The following is a 13,951-nucleotide window of genomic DNA, read 5'->3' on the forward strand; positions in this document are numbered from 1 at the left end:
TGTAGTTTTTGTGACTAGACTTCTTCAGGATGATTTTGTCTCTAGTATCATGAGATATTAAATATTATTAACAATTTCTGCTTTAGTTCCAGAGCACTTACTGTGATATAAAAGATTACATTGAAATAGTTAAGCATACCTTCATCCTCAGCCCTCCTTCCCCAAAGACAAACATCTTTAGAGTAGTTAACTATTTGGACAGTATTTTTCAAGAGAAAAATTAAAAATAGTCTTCTATTATTGTTCTTAAAGGTCTAATCTTTTCACAATAAACATGCTTATTTTTTAATATATACACATGCATACATATGAAATTTCTGCCTAAAATACATGCAGCCACCATTAAAACCAAATGACTAGCCCATCCTCACAACCTTAAGAATGGCCTTTTAGTAAGGCACTCACGTTTAGAATCGGGATGTAACTAACCAAATTAAGTGAGAAGCTTGAAGAAGACTTTTATGAGGCACAGACAACTTTTAATACATTATAACTGCAATAGGAAAATGTCTTCCAATGAATAGGATATGTCAAAGACCTGGAGGGTTTTCTTCATATAGACAATAAAAATAATCAATTTTGAAGAATTACAGAGTGAAATTTTGAGGACGCCACTATCCACTAACAGTCTAACTATGGTCTAAATATTCTACATCACCTGGGGAGGAAGGGCAATCATGTTCTTACAGAGAATTCCTAAGCTCCGATTAGCACCATTCAAAAGCTTATTATCAGTTGTTCATCTACAAACTGGCCAAGTCAGGTAAAAGCGTGAAAGCAAGGACCCAGTGCAGTGTTTACAGTTCCTTCTGTTAAGGTACCTGGAGTCTAGAGCATCACAGCACATTACGTGATTATGCTTCGGTAGCCAAGAGGTGTTAGCATTTAGAGAGACGTGTTGTGGGAAGAAAGGAGGCTTATCCTGCTGGGAAATGCATCTTAATGAGCTGTGGATAACACAGCCGTGCCACCAGTGACGTGTGGGCATATGACCTGCAGATCTGTGGGAGCTGGGGACATTAGCTTTCCGTGGTCACCAATTCGGGATGTCTCAGCTGCTGCCTTTTGAGACTGACCAGAGACCTATGTCTTATTCTGGCCTTAATAAACTAAAAGCAGGCTTGTGATGGACAAACATACATGCAGGCAAAACATACATACACATGAAAATAAATTCTAAAAGATATAGGAATAATATTAGTCTTTTAATGAAATAATTCAATAATCCTTCCCTGAATCCCCCAGCCAGCCACCCACACTCACCCACACAGTTTTGTAGACACCATGGTGCTAATTGGGTCTCCTGACTCAGGAAAGGATAACTTTTGCATTTTCTTCTCTTCTTTTCTTTTTGAATATTCGCCAGAGCCTAAGATGATGTGTCTCTGTTAGTTTGGGTTTTTCAGTGTTTCTTTAGAACTGCTCTCAACCAAAAAGTGGGCCTTCTTGTCCAGCATATATCTAACCTCCACACTGGCTTACCTCAAAAGCTACTGTCTGTTTTCCTCCTTCTCTTCTCTTCTCTTCTCTTCTCTTCTCTTCTCTTCTCTTCTCTTCTCTTCTCTTCTCTTCTCTTCTCTTCTCTTCTCTTCTCCTCTCCTCTCCTCTCCTCTCCTCTCCTCTCCTCTCCTCTCCTCTCCTCCCCTACCCTACCCTCTTCTCCTCTCTCCTCTTTTCTTCTCTTCTTTGTTGTCCCTCTCTGGACAACTGACAAGATTTACAGCTTGTCTGCTGTTTTTGTTTTTATTTGTATTTTTAACTCTAATAGATTTGTACTCAAGCTTCACTTGTGTTTGTTCTTAAATCCTTTTATTAATGAGGCTAAGAACCCAACAAATGGTGCCTGTTTGTCCAGTATTATCTGCAATGATGAAGGGACCCCCCAACTCTTTCCAGTAGCACCAGGTAGTGTAGAAGTCAGCAGCTCTGGGTTCTGCTCTAGGGCCACATACCAGGCTCAAGGACATAAACTATAAAATCAAGACACTTAAGGTTAAAATTTTATGGCCATGAACTAATTCTATAACTGTGTTGTGCCTCAGTTTCCCCTTTCAGACTGTGTGGTACTAAAACCAATATCTCATTAAACTATATGATAATTCTCTACATAAACCTATATATTTTGTTCTCTACATAAACTTATATAATATATTCTCAAGTATTGTTTTGGGGGAATGCTGGAAGCTCTCACATCTTTTCCCATGTTTCATTAAAGTCTGAGTTTTCAAGTCTCTTGTTTTGAAAATTTTCCATTTTCACATATCCTCTTACACATCTTGATGACTAGGGTTAGAATCTTATAAGTACCTCACAGAAGAAAATATACCACTTTTGTACCTACAATGATTCCACTGATTTTTGAAACAAATCTACTCCCAACAAAATGTTCCTATTTTTGTTAACATGGTGGCAGCTGGAATATTTAATTATTAAGTTGACTTTTCCAAATATGTGTGAAGTTAGCTATGGTCACATCTATCTAATAAGGATAGATAATATTTGTATTTATTTCAATTAGAATTTACATATCAGCAGATGCTAACCTGTCCTGTAAAAGGTCTTGTGGAATTCTCTAGTGACATTAGTGATCAGAAAGACATGATGATCTGAGTCTGAAGCTGGAGACACATAAATGGAAAGTAAGTTGAGGTTGGCACTTAGGTAATTAGAAGGCAGTATGGTGATTAAAAGAACAGAAGAATGAAGAATTGGAGTGAGGCAGGAGTTCAAAAACAATTTTCAGGAAGATCTGTAAAGGGAATACCTACAAACAATGATGCATATCATTAACCTACTGGGAACTTGGAAGCAGTTGGAAGCAGACCCTGGAGCAGTGGACCTCAGGACAGATTTTTCTTGTCAGGACTCCCTTCATGGAAACAAGGCATTTGACCCTCACTGCCAACATGGATAAAAGGTACTTGACCCTCACTGCCAACAGGGTTCTCTTCTTCTGTCTTTGTGTTTTTCTTAAGCTTTTTTTTTTCTGTGAGTGAAAAAGAACTGCCGACCAAAGCCTCTTTCTTACTACTGTGGATACTCCATATTTATCAAAAGGATTATCAGATGGTCTATGTGATCACCATGTATGGATAAACAATTCAATAATTTTAAGAAGAAAATCATCTCAGATATTAAATGGATTACTTGGAGCTTTCTCTTGGGCTTCCGTAACTGTAATGCAGGAAGGGAGGCAGTCCTGTCACCTTGCCACTCATTTTATAAGCATTTCACAGCTGCGTTCATTATATATGGCATGGTTTCACCTACAGACAATGCTTCAGCAAACATATACATTGAACATATTGTTCCCAACGTGCCCCTCTAGTATTCCTTCCTCGTCGCCCCCCCCTGCATCAGTTCTCTTTTTCTCCTAGACAGATCCATGTCCTATGCACATGCATGATTTTATGCATCTATGTACAACTGAGCAGCCACACATGAAGGAAAATAAACAATAGTCATTTCTCTATTTGAAGACTCCCTGTGAAGCAGAATAAGATTTCTTTCTATTCAAATTAATAAGAAACAAAATTACTTCTTAGACAATCTTTTGTGGACATAATAAACTGTGTTAATTGCAGAATGAGGCTGAAATGAATGAAGGTGGCTGAGAATACAAAGTTGGTGTTTTCTTTTGTGTTTGCATAAAGATAACTGGCTCAAACACAGGCGTATGATGTTGGTGCTCTAGCCCCCAACATTTTGAGATCTGATCTTGCTAGTTGAGTGTGTTTTGAATATATATTTTCCTATTCCTTTTGGTGATGAAAATATATATTATATTTTGAGAAAAATAATTACTATTCATAAAAATAACTAATATTTTCCAAAATATTGGTATACAGCCTATCCCTTAGGGTATTCAATAGCGGCCTTATGAAATATATGTGATTGTGATTTTTTTTTTCTTTTTTTATTTTTTCCCAAATATTGCCCCCTCCCCCCACTCCCCTCCCCCATCCCCACTCCTCTTCTCCACCCCCCACACCATTCCCCCTCCCTCTCGATACTGAAGAGCAGTCCAAATTCATTTGGAGCAACGGATTGTGATTTTTTTACTTGAGGAATCTGGGCCTAAGGAAAGACAAGTGATCGAACATTATTCCCAAGCTGAATTGTTGCCAGGCATCATTTCAAAAAGTCTATATAGCATCATTGTTTTAGCAAGCTGCTAGATAACCACCCATGACAAAGTCTTGCTAATTTGTAATGTGTGAAAGTAAGCATGATCTAAAAACATTAACAGTCCTTCTGAGGTTGCCTGACCTGTCTTCCTGTAGCTGAGCATAACACCCTGACTGGAGGTGTGACTTCCCCAGTCCTTCTTCCTTGATCATCATGGTAGAGTGCAGCAGCAAATTGGGAATTTCCAGCTAGGTAACTATACTGTAGAGAGTTGCCTGTGAAGGACTGTCAATGCAAGTTCCACACTAGAAATCTGGAGTGGAAGAACTAACTCTTGAAAATTATTTTCTGACTTCCACACAGGTAGTGTGGTAAACATGTACCTGAAACCACAGAGTAATAATTATAAATAAAAAATAAAAACAAAGCACCAGCATCTAGTCTACATGAAAAGCCACCAAGCTTTGTGGTTACCTTTTGGATGATCAATCATGAATGTCAACATGTTGTATCTAGCAAGAGGGAACATCACCTGAAGAATTGTCTCCATCAGATTGGACTATGAGTGTGTCTATGGGGCAGTACTCAACTTCATATGGAAAAGCAGAAAAAAAAAAAAAACAGAATAGCCAAAACAATCCTGTACAATAAAATAACTTCTGAAGGCATCGCAATCCCTGACTTCAAACTCTATTACAGAGCTACAGTACTAAAAACAGCCTAGTACTGGCATAAAAATAGGCAGGAGGACCAATGGAACTGAATCAAAGACCCTGATATTAATCTACACACCTTCAGACACCTGATTTTTGACAAAGAAGCAAAAAATATCAAATGGAAAAAAGAAAGCATATTTAACAAATGGTGCTGGTATAACTGGATATCAGCATGTAGAAGAATGAAAATAGATCCATATCTATCACCATGTACAAAACTCAAGTCCAAATGGGTCAAAGACCTCAACATTTTCTTGATTTCTAATTGATGTAGGAGGGCTCAGCTCATCATAGGTACTGTTTTTCCTAAAGGAGTGGACCTGGATTGTATAAGAATGGTATCTCACTTTGAGCATGGAAGCCAGCCAGCAAGCAGCCTTCCTTTGTGTTTTCACCTTCAGGCTTTTGGCTTGAATTCCTGACTTGGCAGCCTTTGATGATGGACTATAACCTGTAACTCACATAAAATGCTTTTCGTCAGGATGTTTTTCACAGAAAAAAAGGACAGATACTTCACAAATACTGAATGTCCCGGTAGGATGATGTCCATAGCAAGAGTCAGCCAGAGGCCCAGTTGTCAATTTCTATGTACTAACTATACTAATTTCTTGCAGGCATATCCAAGCCATGGTCTCCAGGTTCCATTTGCCCATATAAAGATGCAAAATACTAAATCATAAACTTTTCTAACTTATGGAAACATGTTTTTTATGTCAACTTTGGTAGCTTCCTTATGCATTTCTCCAATGAGTACTTTGTAGAGGGCAGCAATGTCAAAAGGTTGCATGTATCTGCTTAATTCCCTTCTGTCTCTTCCTTTGTGCCCACTAGAACTCTAGAGGTAGAGGTTAGTTAATGAACTTAGAAGACTATGGGCATGATGACCAAACTATATGTTTTTAGTGGTTTCATGGCATTTGAACTGTCCACACCTTCTCTCTGGAAGTGGTTCAGTACCAGGAGAATAGATACTGTATAAAGCAATGATACTCAGAAAAGCAAGGCAGACACATTTGTTGGAGAAACAGTGTACTTCCGGGGCTACACCAGTATTAAAGATGAATAGAGGCTCAGTAGCTGGCTCTGCTAGATTCTTTAGATTCTTTTCAGAGCTAGTCCAAAGGAATCTCAGATATTGATGTTCTGGACCCAGCGCTGTCTCTCCTTCCAAATGGGAACATATGACAAGTAGCAGGAAAACTGGTGTATAGGTGGTTCCCCCTTTTGTTTTAACTTTATAGTAAATAGTTTAAGTATCTTGGCAGTGCTAAAGACATGCTTGCCTGTCTCTTTGACTACCAGACTAAGAGAAGATGAACCCCATAAAACTGGAATTTCTCCAACACTCTCCTGTTGGGAGAAATAATAAGCTGAAGCCCGGTGCCAGCCAGAGTTGGAGCTCAGCTCCTACAAAAGATTCCACACAATGCTGAAAACTTGTCAGAAGAGCTCATAGGTGAGATTGGAGGCCAGACCATGACAATGGGCAGGACCACCTTTTGACTGGAATTATTTAGAGGTGCAAACTTCTTGTCCTTTTTAAAACCTATCTCTCATGATAACAGATCACAGATGGACCTGAGGTAGAGGCCATTTTGTTCTGTTACCTTAACCTGGTTTCACCATATTAAGTACATCTCCCTCTTATGCATTCAGTATAATCCGTGTTTTAATTTCCCTTCTGAAAAAAGGTAGCTGCTCCCAACTTGTTAGAGCAGCCAGGGACAGGCTTCAGTGCTAACCACTCCAGCAATAACAGAATACTTGGGAAAAGCATCATTAGAGTTTCCTTTGAATGCACTCATATCTTGTGAACGTTTTTCATTTTTGTGACTGATTATGACCCGTGGTGTAAAGATACGATTGAGGTTTATGCCTAAGCGAATACATTGAGTGATCTGACAAGCAACTCTTCTTTTAAGTTTGAAATAAGAACATCCCTGTTACTTTCAGGACTGGACTGTGACTAGCTCTACTCAGATGGTATATAGCTTAGAGCTCTGTGCAGGAGTATTTCTCTTTTCTATTTGAAGCCAGATCAGTGTATCTGAGGTGACTGTGCCAGCATTTGTGGTTCTCACCCCAGGTTTTTTTTTTTTTTTTCCTGTGTGTTACTTTATAAAGTTCTATATTGGAACACTCAAAAGGACTCTGTGTGCCTTCCTTGATCTGCCGTCTTATATAACTAGCATGCCCATCTTAGGAAGGAAATCTTCCATCTAGTTTGTGCGTGTCAAGGGGTGCATATGTGAGGATGCATACACATGTTCATATGTGTGGACAAATGCATGTAGAGGCTAGAGAACAGCTTTAGTTTGCATTTATCTCAGGTGCTACACATCTGTTTATTACTTTAAAAAGCTTTATGTTATTTTTATGCGTATGCATATGCAGCTAAATCAGTATATATGTGCAAGAGCCTGCAAAGGCTGGAGGGCCTCAGATTCCCTAGAACTGGACTTACAGGCTATTATTAAATGCCTGATGTGGGTGCTGGGAACTGAATTCTGGTCCTCTGTAAGAGCAGTAAACACTTCATTTCCAAGCCTTCTCTCCACCTCACCACACACCTTGTTTATTTTTTGAGGCATCATCTCTTGCTTTTACTGAGAGTTGGTCAACAGAGCTGGGTTGTCTGACTAGCAATTCCCTAGGATCTATCTACCTCCACCCCTGGTCTTCTGAGATAATAAACTCAAGTCACCATATCTGACTTTTTAGGTGACTTCTGGGCATCAAACTTAGGTCCTCATGGTAAACACTACACTGGTTGAGCTCTTAGTCCCTTAGTCTTTCATGGTTACTTCAGCATCATATACAAGTGACTTCATTACTACACATCTGAATTTCTCACAGGACTTCTTTCTCATCACTGTTGTGCCATTAAGTGTCCTATCAGAATTTATAAAACAGCTCTCAGGCTGTTCTCCAGGTGCTGGACTTTGTGCTAACTGCTGAACTAGGGTCACAGTGATATTCCAAGATAACTCTTTTCTTTCTTTTTTTTTTAATCTGGATTGCCTCAATTTTGCCTTTATTTTATTATTATGTTTTTTACTTAAAAATTTCCACCTCCTTCCCTCCCTAAAATGGCTCCCTTAATTAAGATATATACTTCCCTGCTCCCATATCCACCCTTGCACCAAGATAACTCTAGTGTCTGTAAATCTAAATCTGACTATCAGACTGTTGAGACAATGAACCCCAATGAAGCAGGAATTTCTTCAGGAGTTTCATGACAGGAGAAAGAAAGTCACTAGTTGGAGACCTGGAAAGAGATTTAATACAGTTCTAACAAATTTCCCTGCCACCTTACAGAATGAGACTGAAGTTTAGATAATGATGGGCAAAAGTGGATGGGACCACCCACACCTTACCTAGACTGCTTAGATATGGATTTTCATGGCCCTGTACTTATACTTCAGAATCCTTAAAATCCTAAGGCAGACTTGAGTTCTCTTTGTCCATCTTTCTGACATGGTTTCCTTGATCAAGTCACTCCCCCCCCCCCCCGACACACACACTTTATACCATTAAGTTAGGCATTTTATTGACTTCTTGATGGCAGATGGCTGAACTTGGCTTCTTGTGGCACAGGCTATGACACCAAGTTTGGTAACAATATCAGTTCAACCAAAAGGTATCAAAACATATGCAAGAAGCTTCTGGCATCCTTGTCCTTCTCCAGCAAGAGAAGTCTCATGGCCAGGCACAGAATTCCCTGCCTGTCAGCACTGCCTGCGGCAGTTGCTAGTGTGAATGGGGAAACTGTAAAGTGTCTGCATGCTTCTGAGCACCAGCAGCCTCTGAGTGCCAACTATTGTTGTTGTAAAGGAACCCGATTCTAAATTTGTGTGCTTGGATCACTGTGCTCAGTTTATTTAGAACATGGCATTTGAAGAGAGATAAAATACCAGCACAGTTGCCTGTGTCTTTTCTTATTTTCTTGAGCAAATTGGTTGGATCTTTCTGCCGAATGATTAGCTAGCTGTGGGATGTAGCAGGGAGGACTGCTGAAAAAGTACTTTATCATGGTGCCTATTGTGCTAGGCCTTCTTTGGATTGTTAATTTGAGTAGGGATAATCATCTGTATTGATTTATAAGCATAAAATTGAGTTTTGATGTTGATTCAAAAGAAGAATGCAGGCATGAACAGTTTGATTTATGGTGTTATTAAGGCAAATAATTAAGATTCAGTTTCTACAATCTAAGGTTGCCTGTCTAGTGTTTACATGTCAGAATATCGTCAGCAGTTTCTTGCTGAGAAGCGCACCCCAGATGTAATGTATAATTTACTTTTTTGAGGCCAGAAACATATTTTGTTGTGACCTATTGGAGATTGAAGAGGGGGGGCAACTTCTGACTCAGTAGTTCTTAGGTGAGAGTGGGTTGACTTTGAAAGAGATGAATAGATCAAGTGATTCTGTAGGGTAAGAATAAATCATGTTGATTACCTTGACTCTGGAGGTAGCTGCTAATTTTCAGCCATGGCAATCACTGCATTTATAAGATACCCTTCCTGCTTAAGTGATGTAAGCTATTGCTCCAAAGTGTATAATATCCTGAGGTTTCAATTATGAAGAAAATAACCAAGTTGCCTTTTGTAATGTCTTGTGGTCATGTATCTGGTGATCACAACAAACGTACTTTTATTTCCAGCTTGTTTTTGTGTGTCTCACCGCTCTGGCTATGCCACGTTCTCTATTCTCCCAGCTCTGTTTGTACTCCTGACATTTGTCACACCAAGTCATAATTCTCTAACTTAGCTATCTTTAATTTCAAAGCATAAGTTGCATGAGGTTAAGATCCAAGCCTTTGTCTGCAGATAGCAGCTGCGGATATACTAAACACTAAATTGATGGGATGGTTCTATAGTATCAGGGTTCTGAAAATTCTTGGATGTGGGTTAAAGAGGGACAATGAGACACACTGTTGTGGTTAAGGAGTTTATTAGTTTATTATTAGTCTGTCAAAGACAGACACAGACCATAACATGACAGAAGCTCTGAAGAAAGTTGAAGATCCTGCACCAGAAACAAACAAAATGGTAGGAGCTTTGAAGAAGGGAATCATAACCCATGAGGCAGAAGCATGAACATTGACTTATAGTTCTCTAAAGACAGGTGTGGTTATATAACAAGAAACTGAAGCCAGGCTCTTTGATTCCCAGGCAGCAAACAGGGAAGGGGGTATAAGTAGGATATTCCCTGTGATGTCTTCTCACTTCCTTGGGTGTGGTAGTTAATCTTGTTTGTCACCTTTATACATCTGGAAGAAGAAATCTGAATTGCAAACTTGCCCCTATCAGATAGTTCCCTGTTCATGTCTCTGGGTCGTTTTTCTGATTTTTAATTGATGCGATGTAGTCTAGCCCACTGTTGGTATTGCTGTCCACAGGTAGGTGATCCTTACCTATGTAAGAAAACTAGTAAAAAATGAACCAGGAGGAAGCCAGAGAGCAATATTCCTCTGTGGCTTCCCTTCCAAGACCCCATCTTGCACTCCTTTCTTGACTTCTCTTGATGATGAACTATAACATATAAGATGAAATAAATGTTTTCTTGCCCAAGTTGTCTTTGGTCATAGTGTGTAGTCATAGCAATAAAAAGTAATCTAGAACACCAGATAAGATATTCAGTACCTGGAAGCTTTTTAGTTAGAGACTCATAGACATGTCTCAAGTAGGCCACCTGTCAGTATCTGTTTGTGGAGGTCTACTGCGGGTATTATGATCTGAACTGAAGGTTATGTTCTTACAGGTTCTGCCTGTAATGTCCCAGTATATACTGGAGTATTTAGAAATTTTGCAAAAATATCTCAAGAATTTCAAAACACAAGACTGGTTCTGGTTTTCCCACCCTTGATTTGATTTTTCAGTTGAACCTAAAACATCTTCTAGATTTGGGTGATGTGCTATTTGGAACACCATAGTTATACCATATATCCTTAAACATACTTTCTAATGGATACCATATGTTCCTGCAGGGAGCATGACTTCGGCAACTTCACCTATCATTTTAAAATGGGATCCAAAAAGTTTGGAAATCCGGACACTTACGGTGGAAAGACTATTGGAGCCACTTGTTACACAGGTAAGGAATTTGTTACTATGTATGTTTCCATGGTGAGTTCCATGATCCTATGAGGACTGTGGAAGTCTTTAAAGAGGATATATCATGCCGACATACTGATTACCAAGTAAATATTATTTCCCCAGCTGAGGACTGTCTCATTGACTTATATGATTTAAAGTAACTTTTGGCAACTATACATATTATTTTTAAAAAAATAAAGTTGTTGAGGTAATTAAAGAGAGGGTCCTTGGTTTCTGGACTCATTGTCTAAATGGACCATTCCTAACTCAGTTTCAGATGCAGATGCATAAGGGAAAACAGCTGACAGTTACCTAGCAGTGAATATTTATTTAATATCTTTTCACAGTTTACTGTGGCAATCTTCATCCTAGTAGAATGGGAGGTTGTTCCATTTTGGGGTTGATACATCTCCACAAGGTGACTTTCAAAAGCACGGAATGTCATCAGGATTTTAAGTGCTGAGAATTAATGTAGAGTGTCTCATGAATCATGTCCTTTGTGATTTGAACTCTTAAGCTCCTGCAATATGAAAATGTGAACTTTTTATGATGCGTTTGTAGAGATTCATTATGCCACATGAAGCTCGAGGCCATTTTTATTGGTTTGTGCTGGATGCTCTAACAAATTGTCATCAAGTTAATGGCTTCAAGCAACATAGATTTATTGTTTGGTGGTTTTAGAGGTCAGAAATTTTAATGTCAAGGCACCAGCAGTGCTGCATTTTCATTGGATACCTTAGCAGAAAATCATGTCCTTGCTTTTCCTAGCTTCTCCAAGCCTCTTGCATTCTGTGGCTTCTTCCAGTATATCTGAGGTCAGCAATATAGAATCTGCTTTTCTTTCCTGACCTCTGCTTTATTCATGTATGCTCTATATGATGGAATCTCTTAGCTCTGTTATGTTGAACCTACTCAAATATAACAGAAAATTCTCTGCATATGCATATTCTTAAACTAATTGCATCTTTAAAGTCCCTTTGCTATTTAAGGTAACACATTTAGACTTTCCATGAATAGAAGGTGTCTGTTTGGAGAGAACCAGGGTGTATCATTCCCTGTCACATGGGTAGCCTCTGCTTCCTCCCCATGTACAAAATATTTTAATCAAGTCTCCAAGTTACTGAAAGTCTTAACCATTATAGCTTCAACTGAATTTCAAAATCTCACTTACTTCATTGCCTTTAAGTCTCCAATCTCATGTGAGCCCTGTAGGGATAAGCTAAGCAAAGTTTTTCTACACCAGTGAGCAAGGCACAGTCTTCTGAAATGAATTGTTAAGAGAAACAAGCAACCTTATTTACAGACATTCCAAGTCCAGAAATGAAAAAGTATGAGGATAAACTTTGCTAACCTCGGGTGTAGATCTTCTGGGAAAGTGTCACTAGATTCCAAGTCCTGTAGCAACCCTCAGGGCTTGATAATCTGCCCTTTGAATCATTTCTTTTTTATGGAATACTGGCCATATCGCTTCTGTGCATATGTGACCATAGTTTCTGCTGGTCAAATTTGAGGGGTACAATAATTCCACTGAAGTCTGCTTTTTATGTCCATGTTTTTAAACATTTCAAGAATCTCTTAGTTTCCCATTTGTACCTGTGTCATGATTCATTCTGTTGAACAGTCACCTCTAGTACGTCTTTCTTTGATATCCCCATGTACAGGCATTGTCTCTGTTATAGTGAGTGGTCAAGGGAACCCCATGTCACACGACTAGGTTCTTCACAGCACCATGTACTGACTAAATACTCTATAGTGTGTATTGATGTAAGAGTCTAGCAAAAGAACTTCAGGTCATACAATGGACTGCCTCTTATTAAATGAAAATACTTATGGTTTGAGAATGGAGTTGATATATAATAACCCTTGAGGAATGAGATGCATTAGGAAACAGGCCCTTATACCTCGGTTTGAGCCTTGAATTGAGAAAGAAAGTACTAGAAAGAAACAATAATGCATATAAAGCCACTTAAAAGGACCTTAAAGTGGAAGGGAGGCTTACCTTTAACACCTCAAGAGGGTCTTTTAAGAGGTCAGGCATGGTGGCTCATACCTTGAATTCCTGAACTCAGAAGACAGAGGCAGGCCTGATGTACATAATGAGTTCCAGGTCACCCAGAGTAGGTAAAAAAAGAATAACAAATAAGGAAGGTAGAAGGTTAGCAAACCCTCCACCAATGTATCTGTCTGACTTGTATAAGTTTTCTGGGCAGCTGAGATGTTCTTCATCATGGGATTTAATCTGAGATATCATATGTAGCAAAGAGCATGGAAGACTCAGGCATCAGTTAAAACCATAAAGTTGGAGTGGAAACCACAGAACAGAACAGCTTGTTAATCTAGCTGTCAACCAGGGGCTAGGAGCCGGGTGGGCATTACCTGATTTCTTCAGGCTGTGACATCCCCCCTCTTAGAGTGACCTCTAAGAGTGACCAGGTTTTTAAATAGGCACACTATGATTGAACATCTCCCAACATGCTTTCCTGAAAGCAACTATTTTAATTTGGGCATATTTTGGAAACTTTGAAGGTTGAGAATTTTCCAAATTATCAATTTCCATTTCTTTTTTTAACTTTAATAATTCTTCCTTCTGCTTACCTCTTTTATCTTGCGTGTTTTTAATAACTAGCCAGGAGAAATGAAGCCACTCTGTGATGATATTTTGTTTGTACTGTAACAAATTACACTTGTCTGAAGATCAGAAAAAGCAGAGAAGCTAGCCTCTAGTTCTTACCTCTACAAAATCCTCAGGACCAAGAGGTCGAGATCCTGTCTCTACAAGTCCTCAAACCAAATACTGTCTCTATGAAGCCTCAAACTGATTTCTGAGATCCTCTCTTTTCTGGTCTTATATTCCTTTCTTCACCCAGCCATATCATTTCCCGTCTCCTTCTCCCTAGTGCTGAAAGGTATGAGCCACCAATGTAAGCAAAGATTGCTCTTTTATTTTCCAGGCCACACAGACCCAAATAATCACACAGAAATTATATTACAATACTGGTCAATGATTCAGGC

At 39.0% G+C, this 13,951-nt stretch overlaps 1 protein-coding gene across 4 annotated transcripts in view; it reads left to right on the forward strand.

The window, feature by feature from the left end:
* The window catches only part of Ctnna2 (catenin alpha 2), a 1,144,480-nt gene that overhangs the window by 130,285 nt on the left and 1,000,244 nt on the right, over positions 1-13,951 (forward strand). For all 4 annotated transcript variants that reach the window (XM_057766952.1, XM_057766959.1, XM_057766967.1 and 1 more), the window contains one exon: positions 10,831-10,937. In XM_057766952.1, coding sequence (XP_057622935.1) covers positions 10,836-10,937 — 102 coding nt within the window. In that variant the 5' untranslated portion in view covers positions 10,831-10,835. The remainder of the gene's footprint in view (positions 1-10,830; positions 10,938-13,951) is intronic.

Source organism: Chionomys nivalis, chromosome 1 (assembly GCF_950005125.1).
Source record: "Chionomys nivalis chromosome 1, mChiNiv1.1, whole genome shotgun sequence".
Lineage (NCBI taxonomy): Eukaryota > Metazoa > Chordata > Mammalia > Rodentia > Cricetidae > Chionomys > Chionomys nivalis.